This window comes from Pistacia vera, unplaced genomic scaffold, assembly GCF_008641045.1.
Source record: "Pistacia vera cultivar Batoury unplaced genomic scaffold, PisVer_v2 Contig1028, whole genome shotgun sequence".
NCBI lineage: Eukaryota > Viridiplantae > Streptophyta > Magnoliopsida > Sapindales > Anacardiaceae > Pistacia > Pistacia vera.
This window is the reverse complement of record NW_022195059.1, coordinates 50,811-66,740: the sequence shown is the minus strand read 5'-3', so window position 1 is coordinate 66,740 and position 15,930 is coordinate 50,811. Positions and strand designations below refer to the sequence as shown.

The window sequence follows — 15,930 nt, the reverse complement described above, 5'->3', positions numbered from 1 at the left end:
AGTCAAACTAGGTCACCGAACTGATCAAGGTGGTCAAATTGGGTCAACGAACCGGGTGAAGGTTAACCCAACCCAATCAAAATGGGTCAACCTGACCAGTGTTGACTATGGCGCATGTAAGCGCGTGAAGGTGCATGTGCTTGCGTTAGGCGCGTGGGGAGGTGTGTTTTGGCACATGTAAGCACATGAGAGAGCCGTGAAGGCACGTGCAAATAGTGTGTTGTCTTCTAGAGGCGCGTGACAGTGCATAAGGACACTTGGTTGTGTGTGGTTGAGTCACAATGGTGCATGGGAGTCAGTGATAACGTGTGTGATGGTTTTTATGTCATTTATTAATCTATTATGCATAAATAATGTGTTATTCTTGTATTGATTTATGTTATGTTGTATTATATGCAATAATTCATGTTATAACTATTTGATGTTTTATGATTGTATATATTTGATTAATTTAGAGTAGCCACAACATCTAAGTTATGATAATATATACATTAAGTAATATTATTTACGATCATATAAAGTTAATAACATCGTTTTGTAGTTAATCATGTTAATATAATCATTTTACCCACAAGGAATGTTATATTTTCATGATTAATTAGGATGAAATAGAAATTATTCTTATTTCTTAATTAGCTCACAGGTATTATGAAATATTAATAATTTATAGTTTCATCATTAAAGGATAATGAATCATAATATGTAATGTCTTTACCCACAAGGAGATTTTATGATGTGTCGATTTATTTATGATTTGTTATTTGTTTTACATTGGTAAATTTATAACTGTTGTTGATGGTTTGTGCCTCATGATTTATTTAGTAAGCATATATGTTGATATACCTATAATTGATCAAACTTTGATGATGGTTGAGGATAAAGTTCCTTATTTAAATGGTGATAACTACAAATCCTGGAGGGAGGTTGTCCTTCTTCATTTAGGGTGCATTGATCTTGACTATGCTCTTTGTAAGGAAAAGCCACCTACACCTACGAATACAAGCACTCAGGTTGAGATTGCTTTGTATGAACGGTGGGAGCTATCCAACCGTTTAAGCATGATGTTTATCAAATCTCACATTATGAGTAGTATTCGTGGGTCAATACCAGAGTGTGAGAATGTCAAGGATCTGATGGATGCAATTCATGCTCAGTTTGAAACATCAGATAAGACATTAGGTAGCACCCTAATGAGTAGATTGACATCCATGAAGCTCACTGGTATTAAAGGAGTTCGTGAACACATTATGAAAATGAGGGACATCACTGCTTAGCTGAGATCCTTTCAGGTGGTGATTAATAATGATTTCCTGTTGCATTATGTCCTAAACTCTTTCTCATCTCATTATACTCCTTTCAAGATATCTTATAACACACAAAAGGCTAAATGGTCAATCAATGAGCTTTTGACCATGTGTGTTCAAGAGGAGGAAAGATTGCTTCAGGAAGTGAATGAAACTGCACATCTGGTGATAGGAAATGTCAAGCACACTTCAAAAAAGAATAAGAAGTGGAAGGGAAAAGGAAATTTGCATGAGGTTACGAGCAAAGGAAATAAGGACAACATCAAGAAGGATTGTCCTAAAAGAAAGGTTTGGCTTGACAAGAAAGGTAATCTCACATCTCTTGTGTGTTATGAATCTAATATGATTTGTGTTTCTCATAATGATTGATGGATTGATTCTGGTTTTATAATCCATGTTTCTAATACCATACAGGGTTTTCTGGATCAAAGGAAATCGATGGGAAGTAAATGTAGCATCTATTTAGGAAACATGATGCCTTGACGTGTTGAAGCTATTGGAACATATAGACTTATTTTAAGCACTAATTTTATTTTGGATTTGGAACGAACCTTTTATATTCCTAGTTTTTCTAGGAATTTAATTTCAGTTTCTAAACTTGTACCTTGTGGATAATCTTTCAATTTTTATGGTAGTTCTTTTAATTTAATTAAGAACTTATCTATTGTTGGAAATGATACTATGGTTGATGGTTTGTTTAAAATTCATTTAACTGATACCGTTCCTTATAGTTTAACGACTTCAAATGCTAGTACTAGTATTAACGTACTATTATGAGTGAAAACTCTTCTTTTTTGTGGCATAGGAGGTTAGGACACATCTCCATTAATAGGATTAAAAGATTAGTAAATGCTAGAGTTCTTAGAACTCTTGACTTTATTGACTTTAATACTTGTGTAGACTGCATTAAGGAAAAGCAGACTAACAAATCCAAGAAAGGTGCCAAGAAGAGTTCTGAACTTTTAGAGATCATACACACAGATATTTGTTGTCTTGACATAAGCTGTAGTGGTCAGAAATATTTCATCACTTTTATTGATTATCACTCACGATATATGTATCTCTATTTGCTTCATCACAAGGATGAAGCATTGGATGCTTTCAAAATATATAAAGCAGAAGTAGAGAAACAATATAGAAAACAAATTAAGATCGTGAGATCTGATAGAGGTGGTGAATATTATGGTATATATACTAGTATAGGACAAGCACTTGGTCCATTTGCTAAATTTCTTCAAGAGTAATGTATTGTGGCTCAATACACCTTGCTTGGCACACCATCTCAGAATGGTGTAGCAGAACGGAGAAATAAAACATTAATGGATATGGTATGGAGTATGTTGAGTAACTCCAAACTTCCTCATTCTTTGTGGATTAAAGCTCTTAAAACTGCAACATATATATTAAACCAAGTTCAAACTAAGGCAGTTCCCAAAACGCCATTTAAGTTAATTATGAAAAGGCTGGAAACCAAGTTTAAGTCATTTACACGTCTGGGGTTGCCCAGTTGAAGTTAGAGTTTATAATCCACAAGAACGGAAGTTAGATCTTAGGACTATTAGTGCATATTTTATTGGATATGCAAAAAAATCCAAGGGATATAGGTTTTATTGTCTGAACCATTCTAGTAGAATTATTGAATCAATAAATGCCAAATTTCTTGAGAATGACGTGTCAGTGGGAATGATCAAATTAGAGACTTAGTCCCTAAGAAAGTTGATGTTTCAAATAATGCTCCTACATCAAGTAAAAGATTGGTTGTTCATCCAAACAAGGTGAACAATGAGGTACCAAACAATCAAAGTCCACGTTTTGATGAGATTGTTTTAGAAGGTCATTCTGAACAACCTCCGCCACAGGAGGAACAACCAGTTATGCAACAATCTCAACAAGAGACTGTTGATACAACATTAAGGAGATCTACTAGAACAAAGAAATTAGCAATTCCTACTGACTATATAGTATTTATGCAAGAGTCTAACTGTGACATAGGTATTGAGGATGACCCAGACACGTTTTTACAAGCTATAGACAGTAGTAAATCTGAGTTGAGGTGTAATGCCATGATTGACGAGATGAATTCTATGGCGGATAATAAAGTTTGGGACCTTGTTGAGTTGCCTATTGGAAAGAAACCTATTGGTTGTAAATGGGTATTTAAAACCAAAAGGGATTTATTAGGCAACATTGAGAGATATAAGACTAGGCTTGTTGCCAAGGGGTTCATGCAAAGGGAAGGGATAGATTATAAAGAAACGCTTTCTCCAGTTTCTAAAAAGGATTCCTTCCACATCATTATGGCATTAGTTGCCCATTTCAATTTAGAATTACATCAAATGGATGTGAAAACAGCTTTCCTCAATGGAGATTTGGAGGAAGAGGTTTATATGAAACAACTTGATGGGTTCATTTCAAGATATGGTGAGTATTTGGTTTGCAAGCTTAAGAAGCCCATCTATGGACTTAAACAAGCCTCCCTACAGTGGTATTTAAGATTTCATAATGTTATCTCTTCATTTGGTTTTGTAGAGAATGTCATGGATCAATGTATATACCACAAGGTTAGTGGGAGCAAAATCATCTCTCTTGTGTTATATGTAGATGATATTTTGCTTGTAACCAATGATTTGAGTTTGCTGCATAAGGTGAAACAATTTCTCTCTCAACATTTTAGTATGAAAGATATGAGTGAGGTGTCTTTTGTCATTGGCATTAAGATTCATAGGGATAGGTCCCAACATGTTTTGGGACTATCTCAGAAAACTTATATTAATAAAATTCTTGAGAGATTTAGGATGAAAGATTGTTCACTCAGTGTTGCACCCATTGTTAAGGGTGACAGGTTCAATCTGAACCAATGTCTACACTTGAGATTGAAAAGGAAAAAATGAAAACTATTCCTTATGCTTCAACTATTAGAAACCTAATGTAAGCTCAGGTCTACACTAGACCTAAGATTGCTTTTGCAGTCGATATGTTAGGAAGATATCAAAGTAATCTAGGTTTAGATCATTGGAGAGCTGTAAAGAAGGTCATGAGGTATCTTCAAGGAACTAAAGGTTTCATGCTTACTTATAGACGGTCTGAAATTTTAGAAGTCGTCGGATATTCAGACTCAGACTTCGCTGGTTGTGTTGATTCTCGAAAATCAATATCCAGATATGTTTTTATGCTAACTGGAGGTTCTATATCTTGGAGAAGTACCAAACAATCTTTGGTTGTCACTTTTACCATGGAAGCTGAGTTTGTTTCCTGTTTTAAGGCCACTACACAAGGTATTTGGTTAGAAGTTCCATTTCTGGATTTGGAGTTGTTGAGTCTATCTCTAGGCAATAAGGTTGTATTGTGACAATTCAGTTGTTGTGTTCTTTGCTAAGAACAATAAGAGTGGGAGTCAAAGTATACACATCGACATCAAATACTTAGCAATAAGGGATCACATTAAAGCCAAAGAAGTGCTCCTTGAACAATAGACATCGAGCAGATGATTGCTGATCCTCTGATAAAAGGCATGCCACCAAAGACGTTCAAGGATCATGTAGTACAAATGGGACTACGTCCCACTTTGTCACTATGAGAGGTAATACTTTTATTCTTTGAGACTTTGTAATTTAGTTTGTTTTCTCTTTTAAGTTGTATACATTTTGGTTGGAGACAAACAAACATTCTAAAGGACCTGGAACAAACATTTGAGGTTTGTTTATAAAGTAATCTTTCACATTTAAGCGACAAAATACTATAACAATTGAAACTCATATTTGAAAAGCTTTTTCGATATATGAACAAATTTAAAAGAAGAAAATTGCATAGTAATACATGGAAGGTAATACTTGTTTAAAAAAGACTTACCGCTATGATTCATGCAATTTTATTTTTCTAATTAAACATAAGAAATATAAAACTACTATGTTGTGGATTGTGTAATAAAAGTTTGGATCAAGTGGGAGAATGTTAGAATTTTAATTAATTAAAATTCATTGCCCTAAAATTACTATTTGGTCCTTCACTTTTATATATTTAAAAAAAAAAATTACTACTAAGTAGTTTTCAGTAGTTATCCCCAATAGTTGTGTTTGATGGAAATACTTATGCGTACTTTAAAAGGGGAACAGTTACAAATCCCCAACACATGCAATTATTTGGATTCCCAAAAACCATCGTTCTAAGAATTGCAGTGCATTGGAAGAGTCTATAACTTTTGAAGAACACAGCAACAACAAAATTGCTATGGCCGGAGGTTAGTGGTTAAACTATTTTGTTTCTGTAAATTTCCATGATTATATGAACATATATATGAATAATAATATAAATATATACATGTTGTTCTTGTGTGATTTACATTGGTGGTTTTAACAGAGAGAAGATTGTTTCGCTCGGGGAATAAAGGACGAAGGAGATCACATTCCCTGCAGTACAAAAGAAAAAACCATAATCAAATTACTATAAAACCGAAACATGTTTTTTCTAGCAAATTCTTCATTCCAATGCATCAACTCAAATCGAAAAGGCGAAATCACGAAAACAAAATCATCTAAAACACACATAGACGTGTTTCTGGAAACAGAGAAAACAAAAATATAGAAAATAGCTACAAAGATAAATGATAGATATGCGTACCAACTATGCCAAGAACCAAAGAGACAGTATTAGCATTAGACATTTTAGAAATTCAGAGAATTGAAGTTAGTTACAGATAATTTTTTTTCAAAAGACAGTGAGAGAGAGAGAGAATGATGACCGGTGTAAATTTATTTATGGAGAAATGAAATGAAGCATCAACTTATACTGCGGATTGAAAATTAGGGTGGAGGGAATTTTAATATAAAACGAAAAGTTATAGAAGTAAAAAAAGAAATGTTTGTAAACAAAATTTACTTGTATAATATAATGTAATTTTTCATTTTCATTTTAATAATATGAATTGATATTATAAAAAGTTTCGATTTCTTAAATATGCTTTTGATGATTGACACGTCCTAAGCCACAAAGGCTATGAATAAGATTTCTAGAAACAGATAAAACAAAATATAAAAAGTAACAACAAAGAAGGAATAATACACATACTCATTCCATACAATATTTCTTATACAACTTATGTGGCAAGATATGATTAGGTGAAAGTTTAATTTTAACTTTAAATTAGCCAATCATCTTGCCACTAATATTGTATAAAAAATGTTGTATGAAAATGATGTATGTGTATTATTCTCCAAGAGAAAGGCATTACTAGCAGTCTAAAGGTGGAAAAGTAACCCGCTCGGCCGGCCCGGCCCGGCCTACGCAGGTACTTTGTTGGCGCCAGGCCTAACCTGCCCGCAACAAAGGCAGGCCGGGTTAGGCCCGCCATTTTCTGCAAAATGGCTGCCCAACCCGGCCCGCCAGCCCTAACCCGTCGGGTTAGGTGGGCGGTTGGGCCGGGTAGCCCGATTTTCCTTTTTTATTTTTTTTTTATTTTTTTTATTTAACTTTTCAAATAATAATTATAAATTAATTGTTTTTAATTAACTTTTCTAATATCAATAATTCAATTCAATTTTTTTGTTTGTTACATTTCAAATATTAATTCATTTTGATATAATAAATTATAATATAAGAAAAATTAGACTTATTGAAGTATGGAAATTAGAATTTGGAAAATTGGAAATATGAATTAAAAATTGTAAAAACTAATAAAATTAAATAGCAAATTGCAAAAACTAATAAATGAATAATTGAGAGATTAGAGATTAGAGAATTGAGAGAATGAGAGAATTTGAGTTGTGAGAAAAATGTGAGAACTTAGGGCCAATTTATAGGAAAAAAATGGGAAAGAGAAATGACGAAAAAGACACTTTCAACGGCTAAAAACGGCTATATTTCAAGGGTAAAAGGTAATTTGAAAAATAAAATAAAATTTTTTTTTTTTATTTTTTTCGGCCAACCCGGCGGTGCACACAACCAACCTGACGGGTTGCTAGGTCTCTTGCAAAAGAGACAAAATAGCAACCCGCCGGGTTGCGGGTTGCCATTGTGCAGCCCGGCCCCCCGGGGTTGCTACCGGGTTAGGTCAACCCGGAACCGCCATCTTGGCGGTCCGGGCTTAACCCTCATTTTCCCGGGCCGGGTTAGGGTTGACCCGCCTAACCTGGCCCAAATTTTCCACCTCTAACTCGCACCGGTGATTCCAACGATAGAGCGAGCAGTATCAGGTGTTAGAAAATTCAAGAGAGTTGAGTTTGTTACTGATATTTTTTTCAAATGAAATTATGTGAGAGGTGTAAATTTATTTATGGTGAAATGAAATGAAGCAGTGGAGTTAATATTTAGTTTGTTTATAGAAGCCTATATCGTATTTGCATGAAATTTGAAACTTAGTGAGCTAGCGTTACAGTTTGTTAGCACGTAGCAGTTATAACTAACCATATTTCAGTCTGCCTGCGGATTACTGAATTTGCTGGCTTTGAATATGATTTGACTAACATCCACCTACATTGATATTAAAAAGAGCAGAATTTGTAGTAATTGACACACATACAATGTAATATTATGTTTCTTGTGCAACAAATATTTCTTATACGTTGTAAAAGATAATTAAGTGAAAGATTTAAAATTAATCAATTATCCTTTATTATGTTACATGAATAGTATTAGAACAATCATTAGAACAATGTTCCATCACATTATGTAGTACACCAATTCCACTCCCCAAAACGACGCCGCCGTCGCCGATACTCATCATAATCCTTCTTCCCCTCGTCGCACACGTGGCCGTGCCAGATGAACCCTCACCGAAGACGATAACAACACCAACAACGACCGCAACGTTAACAATTCCAATTCTAACATCGGCCATTTGGCTTCACCGGAACGAAGCAGACAAGGCGATGCAAATGAAATAACGATATTGCCCCCGAGGTGGGACAGCGTGGCAGTTCAAGCGGTGCCGTCGATGGCGTTGTCGTGAAAGTGTTTTGTGTTCACACGGAGCCGAATTTCTCGCTGGCGTGGCAGAGGAAACGGCAGTATAGTTCGAGTAGTAGTGGGTATATTGTAGGGGGTAGAAGAGTCTTGACCAATGCTCATTCGGTCGAGCATCATACGCAAGTCAAGTTGAAGATGTGTGGCTCCGATACGAAATACTTGGCCACCGTTTTGTCTATTGGAACCGAGTGTGATATTGATACACAATTTTATTATTTGGTTTTCCCAGAATTTTTATTTTGGCTTAATTTGTTGGTTTCCTGGATGATGTGTCAAGAATCTTGTTTGAAGGATTTTTTTTTGTTTTCTTTTTTTTGTTTTTTTTTTGTTTTTGTGAATGTTATAAAAAATGCAACTGATGGGTTCAATTTGATAGTTCTTATTTCAAATACATGAGTTCTTTCTTGAATGAAACTTGATATGATTGTATTTTATGAAATTATATTAGAGGGGGTAAAATGATTATTGCACGTGTCGGAAGAAGTTGTTTGAATTTGTGAATGATTGTGTTTGTATTTTTTTTTTTGGTGGTGCTACAGCCATGTTGACTGTTAACGATGATGAGTTCTGGGAAGGAGTTTCACCGGTGGAGTTGGAGATTTACCAGCTCTTCAAGATGCTGTCACTGTTGTGGGGTATCTGATTTTTTTTTTTTTTTTTTTTTTGGGGGGGTGGGGGGGAACGCTATCTCTGTGACAAGTGGGGTTGTTTCACGCTTGGAGATACTTATGCCCATGGCTCAACTGAGCTTCTTGGAATGCAGGTTATAGTTATAGAATTTGGTTTATGCATATTTTCTGTTTACAATATGGAATTAGAGATTCTAAACTGGAATTTAGTGCAGTTGGAGATGTTAACTCGTTATTTTTCTGAAGTTTACCTCTAATAATGTTTATTCTAATTGGCTCAGTTACTACGATCAGATACTGTCTTTTGTTGCTTTAGTCATGTTTTTCCTGTAGAAGGTATTGATGTATTGTTCATTTGTACTGATATCCTTTATTTTTTAATGTGCTTTTGTAGATAGATGCAGCTATAAATTCTGGAAATTCTGGTGGACCTGCAGTTAATGATAAGGGCAAATGTGTTGGTATTGCATTTCAGTCTCTAAAACATAAAGATGTGGAAAATATAGGTTATGTGATACCCACACCTGTTATTATGCGCTTTATTCAAGATTATGAGAGAAATGGTGCTTATATAGGTATATTTGCTTGTAGAGCTCTTTATGTTTTTGCTGTTGCTTTTTTCTATTGTACAGCATCTTTCTTATTTACCTTACTTTTGGATCTTAACTGTTTTGAGAACCTTTCAATTCCTAAATTCTATGGTGATGTCCAATGTGTTAGTGTTCCCGATTCTTGGAGTTGAGTGGCAGAAGATGGAAATTCCTGATTTGGGCATGACAATGGGGATGAGACGTGATCAAAAGGGTGTTCGAGTTAGAAGAATTGAACCAACAGCTTCAGAATCTCAGGTTCTGAAGCCATCTGATATTATCATTAGCTTTGATGGCATCGATATTGCCAATGATGGAACAGGTGAAAATTTCTTTCTACTTTTTTTTTTTTTTAATATTTAGTGACACTTTTTCCTTTTAAGTTTTTTTCTTATACTTTTGTTGTCTTAGCTTGTGATTGCTAATTATTGTTACCTGCTAATCTTACTATCTTGTTGGCATAATGGTACATCAGGGCATTCTTCTGAAGTATTTATTATAGGCTGCCATGTGCCTGTGAAACTGTTTCTTTTTAATACATGTCTTGTTCGTTTAAAGTGTGTATATAAAGGGCTTTACCGATTCCATTAGATTGTGCTGCAAAAAAAATGAAATTATCTATAAATTTGCTGTTCAAATGGATTATGGTCAAGTATTTAGTAGTTTAAATGTGGCCTTTAGAGTAACCAGCATGAAGCTGTTAAAAGAATCCTTAGGTTATTATAGTCAAAGATACTACAGAATTCTAGAAAGTGGTAAACCCTGACGAAAATAACAAATTGGATATACAAAAGTAGTTAGAGTGTTACTTGGTATGATTACGAGACAACATGTTGTCCAGATGGAAAAAGTCCATGTGAGGAATTTAGGGAAGGATAAGTGCAAGGTAGGAAATGACTTGATATGAATGATACTTAGAAGGAGAAATTTAGGACTAGCTTCTTCTGTGCATTATAAGGGTAGGTGATGGAGATGATGGTCATATGTTCATGGAAGCACATATTGTGCAATTGTTTTTGCCTGACTGCTGTCCAGAAGAGAGTTAATTGCTCAAGAAATAAACACATAGAGCTTGTTGACAAGTTCCTGACAATATTTGGATAGATTTATTGCTCTAAATAAAGCTCTGATTCAGCTTGAAAGGTGGTAAATCTGGAACTTGACTGTCACAGTATACACAGATAGAGAGTTGCTTAGGCAAGATTCACAAATAGTGCCTTAACACCCTCAACTCAGACTATTTTGTTCATGTGATTGCCTTTCTCATTTAGATGAGTTACTTGTTAAAGTATTAAATGCTTAATGCTTGGTGCCTAATTTGAATTCACCCATATCTGTGCCAATTAATTCACTGGCCTTTTGTTTGAGAAGTTCAATTCTTGTAACAAGAGGTATAATTTTTAATTGAAGGGTGCTTGACTTGCCTGCTGTTTACTTGCATTTCTTTTGAATATTGTTATACTGCTTTAAATGGTATAGAAAATTATTCCTCTTTCGTCTCTGCTTTTTATTTAACTCCATCTCTTTCCATGACCAAACATAAATAAAACACACTGTATTGCCTTGAAGCGAGTATGGAAGGTTTATAGTTAATTGCTTCTTTGTTGTTAACATATGCTTTTGACGTGATATTTTTGTAAACTTAGGACTGGAGTCTAGTGGCCTTGTGGCTGTTAGTTTTCTTGATAGGGGATGAGATATTTTTTAATTAGTTTTTGTACTCATGCATTAATATGTACATTGGGAGAAAGCTGGGATGATTTGACTGTAGGTTTCGCTGAACCTAGAAGCATCTTTTGATGATCATTTTTTGTCATTCTCTGCAGCTGAAATTATGCGAGAGATGTGATCTTGTAATATTTTAAGGAACCAGAGAAAATTTTAGAATATCAACTGTGGGTCAAGCTGATTATGGTTTGTGAATGCTCTTTTTACCATTATTTCATTTGAAAATTTTGATGTGGTTTACCAAATACCAGATGTCATTGCTGTTTTGCAGGAAATATTTTGATGATACTTCCTTCCCAGCTGAATGTATTTGTTTCTATGTATGATAAGGCCATTGTTTGGTTAAATATGTCTCTTTTTCTCCACAAAATAGATGTTCTAATTAATCGCAATCTGCTTTCGTGTGATAGCTGAAAAGCCTCTTTGCCTTGTAGTTTGGTATGTTAATCTTCAGGTAAAAACCACTTGAGAGGTATGATCTTCTTGTAATACTTTCACTGGCAAATTTACAAGATGAAATACAAGAATACTAATTGTAGGCCTATCTATCAATGCTGTTTTCCATTGCAAATTTTTGTATCGTTCTTGTTGCCAGTAGTTATAAACCTGTTTTTCGGTAATCATTTTTGTATCAAACTTGGTTTTCCGGCAGATGCTTAATAGTCAAAGGGGATTACATATTTGACTGTCTTTTCAATTTGGTTTTCACTGATTGGGTCAAGATCTATTTCTTTGCTACATAGATGTTCTACTTGCTCAGAATTTTCCCATGTATTTTTCTATGTTAGATGAGGTGGGTATATGCCTGCTGCTTTCAGTTCAAAACAAATGTTATTCGATCAGTAATACTCTAGCTTCTCGCTAGTCATCAGCGGAAACTCTTTTCTAACTAGTGTGTTGCAAAGGCACACAATGTTTTTTAACATTCTTTTCTTCTCAGGAAATACCACAAAAGCTGATCAATCTCATTCTAATTCTATAAATCACAAGCCTTAAAATAGGAAATGTTATTAAGCCTTGATCTAACATATATTCGTTTTTACATAAATAGAACGAAAGCTGTCTCACACGACTTGTACCACATGTTGCACGATCTGGTCACTCACTATGGCATCAGAAATTTTATCCCCAGTGAATTAAACTCTTGAAAGAGGAATTCGTGTTGTTAGGAATTATGTTGCTGAGTGTTCCGCTGTTCTTCGGTTTCAACAAGTTGTCCGTTGTCTTTGTAAGAAATGGGGTAACACACGATATAGTGGTGAATTTATGGCACATACTGACCCTTTAAAAATATGTTACATTCTGCTGTGCTAAGAATCCTTCTTTGGCAGTGGAGATGCTGAGCACTATTTATATTTAGATTTTCATTCATTTACATTTATTTGCTCTACGCTAGACTAGATCGTTTTTATTGTTTTGCAGTAAAGGGACTTTCTGTGCAGCTTCTGGTGATTCCAGGCTACCACCTTCAGAGTCTTCACCGATTTCTTCTTTTGCTTTTCCCCACATTACAGTATAGAACCCAATAGAGATTATTGTTGCTCCAATAAGACTGCAAAACAAAAAGAGGATTAGCAGTTAGGTGCAGTATTTCAGGTTTCCTTGTGAAACTCATCTTTAGTGTAAACTTCTATTTATTCTGAGTGTAATTCTACCTTCCAAGATAGAGGATGTCTCCGAGAAACATGACACCCATAGCGACTGCAATAGCGATAGATAGGGGCTTGAACATTGCTACAAAGACCGGCCCCTTCAGTCGCAATGCCCAGGTGTGAACAGTATTGTTCATGCATGATCCAAAGAGTCCCTAAATAGACAATCAGGCCACCGTTAAGAAATTCCAAAGAATTTTTGGCTCTTCAACAAAAGACACTTGAGTTTCTTACCGAGCACAAGATGGAGGTCAATGCTATATTTGGCCTCACTCTCCAGGCATTGGAATCCCTTTCTGCAATCAATCCAACAATAGCTGCAATGAAGCTTACGCATAAATTATAAAAGAAGACGACTGTCAATTCTGCCGGGTATTCCTTCATTATTTGTGTCTGTTACAGAATTACGAAGTTCAAAATCAATCCTTCAAGTTTATCAAGTCCCTTCAATTTCAACAGATTTTGAAAATTTGTTACTACTTAATACCAACCTGAACAATGTACCACAGTGGTAAAAGGATATACTCAGCTGTGAGAAAAAGGCCACCAATGGCCCAATTGGAGTGTGATGAGTGCAGAGGTTGAGGTTGTGCAAGAGAAACAGATGGTGATGAAATCATAAAAATTGGAGGGCCCCTATAGAGGGTCACCAAAAATGCTCCAGTTATTGATAGAAAAGTGCCCAACACTTTAGCCTGACTACTTGTTTTTCTGCAAGCTAGTTTCTCCATCCTTTTCATGAAAAAGAAATGAGATAAAAATAAGAAAAGCGACTGTAGTCCATAAATAATAATTAAAAAAAATCAACATTCAAATTGATGGTGAAACTATTACATTCATTGAACAAATAGCAACAATCATAGTTACAGGGAATTCTGAAATTATTGGAGAAAACTTAAAGAGATAATTTCTTTAGAATTATTTAGAAATAAAGGCATAGGGAGGAGCAAAAACACAAGTTAATTGACAAGTGCTGTATCACCTTCAGCTTTTAACTAGATCACTATATCCAAAAGCGTTCACTAAAGTGAGTTGAGAAAGCCGAATAAACAGACTGCTGAAGCCACTAGAGGGGTAATTGTGTAATTATCATTGAAAAGGAGAGAGAAATTAAAGAAACCTGAAAAGGATGGCAAGGATGAAGGTAAAAGCTGGAGTGAGGTTGCTGATAGCTGAAGCAAGTGTTGGAGAACTGTAGTTGATTCCTGTATAACCCATGATCTGAGATGAACTCCTGCTCCCCATAACCAATCAATTTACGTTAAATATTATCAGATATATAAGCAAAAAGAAAGACAACACTTTTCATTAGCAACAAATTTACATACCCAATAAGGCCTAGAAGACCAATTTTACAAAGTATGGAGAAGGTGAGTGGAGGGAGAGATCTTGATCTGCAGATAAATAAAAAAACTTGTTGCTTGTGCATGGATGTTGCCGGAAAAACAGAAGCAAATAATTAAAAAATTACTGAACCTGATGAGGAAAGATATGAAAATTAGTAACCTGTAAGAGAAGAATGGAGCAGGAAGAAGAACAAGAGCGGCAATACCGTAGGCATAGACAACAAAGACATGGTAACTCATGCCCTGTAACGTTGCTGCTTTAAAGAGTGTGTTTAAGCCAACGTTTACACATTCCATGGACACCATGGCACTGAACGGCAGCAAATCTCTGTAACAATACCTCCATGCCATCTGTTCTTCCTCTCTCTTTTTCTCTGTCACAAGAACACACAGTTGAAGAAGAAGAAGTAGAAGAAGAGGGTACTGTTTTGAAGTATTTGTATTGGGGTAGCGTCAGAGGGGAGTTATATTATCTAATAAATTATGTAAAATGCAATAATATCACTGGGTCCATCGCTCTGCTTTTTCACAGTAGAAAAGAAAGTGATATGACATTGCATTATAGGACGCTGTTGATTTTTATGGTTTTTGTGTTGGATTATCACTCATCGCATGCATTTCATTAAATTATATATTTTGTGACTTGATTATCTTTTTTTCTTTTTCATTAATGAAATTACTTATCTAGTGAATACAAGAGGATGATTTGCTGTCGTTTTATGTATAAGCCGTGAATCATGCTACTGATTGTCTCGTTATTGAGTTACAATTGTGGAGTACACTTAACCTAATACCAGTGTGAAAAGAATATTGATGATCAATCACCATAAAATCAACGATTTTTTGCATTTGATTACAACAAGGTATCCATTATTTTGAGGTTAGTGGGCGTGTGCTAACGTTCCGTAATCTCCCATGGATTAAAATAATCGATTAAATTCTAATATTTTAAGATTTGTGGTCATAGATCTCCCAAGTTACACACATCTCATCATCCCATCTTATATATATAGATTACTTAAATCTAATACATAATTAATGAAGGAAGACTAATAGAGACAGAGGCATACAATTCAGCATCTTCTGATTCACACTTAAAAATAAAATAAATAAATAAAGGAAGAGTAAAGAGTGGGTGAGGTATTTTGACAAAGTTAAGTTTACAGAAACTTGAGGCTCAATAATTGAAGGGGAACGTGCCCGTAATCCATTTTCATTCTTTTTTTAAAAGGGAACGTGTCGCACACACTCTGATAGTCTGATTCAACAGACAACAGGCCCCTGCCCTCCCCTTTTTCCCTTACCAAATAAAGCTTATTAGTCATTCCATCAAAATCCTTTCTGTACTTGTTATTAAAAAGTCTGATAATCGTTATTAGAGGTTGATTAATTTGCAGGCAATTCAATGGTTGTTATGGGATATTTTTTTGTTTTTATGCACTATACAACTTTATTCTTTCCCTCTGTGGAAGAAAACTTCACCTGAAGAAATCACAGCTTTTCTTTTTATATATATGGCAATGGCATGCCTAAACGTAACGCAACGCAATGCTCTTTGCCTTTTAATAAAGTTCTTGCTAGTGCTTCTAGTCAATAAAAGTATCAGAACAATTATTTTCAAGGGATTTATACGAATATTGGTCAATTGTTGTCAATTCCATGACTTTAAGAGTTTGAATAACCCAGCTCTTTATCTTCATTGATAAAGACCATCAACTGAA

The 15,930-nt window shown here is 35.0% G+C and overlaps 1 protein-coding gene and 1 pseudogene across 1 annotated transcript; one reads left to right on the top strand and one right to left on the bottom strand.

Annotated features, from left to right (window-relative positions):
* The first annotated feature begins 7,956 nt into the window (after positions 1–7,956).
* Positions 7,957–12,058, top strand: LOC116123420 (annotated as a pseudogene).
* A 530-nt stretch (positions 12,059–12,588) lies between these two features.
* On the bottom strand, positions 12,589–14,665 carry LOC116123374 (WAT1-related protein At3g28050-like). Its single transcript, XM_031409155.1, has 7 exons — positions 14,370–14,665; positions 14,192–14,257; positions 13,984–14,097; positions 13,355–13,595; positions 13,098–13,256; positions 12,867–13,018; positions 12,589–12,763 (listed from the first exon to the last, which is right to left on the bottom strand). Exons 1-7 carry the CDS (start codon positions 14,558–14,560, stop codon positions 12,604–12,606), a joined length of 1,083 nt encoding a protein of 360 aa, XP_031265015.1. The 5' UTR covers positions 14,561–14,665; the 3' UTR covers positions 12,589–12,603.
* Between the last annotated feature and the right edge of the window lie 1,265 nt (positions 14,666–15,930).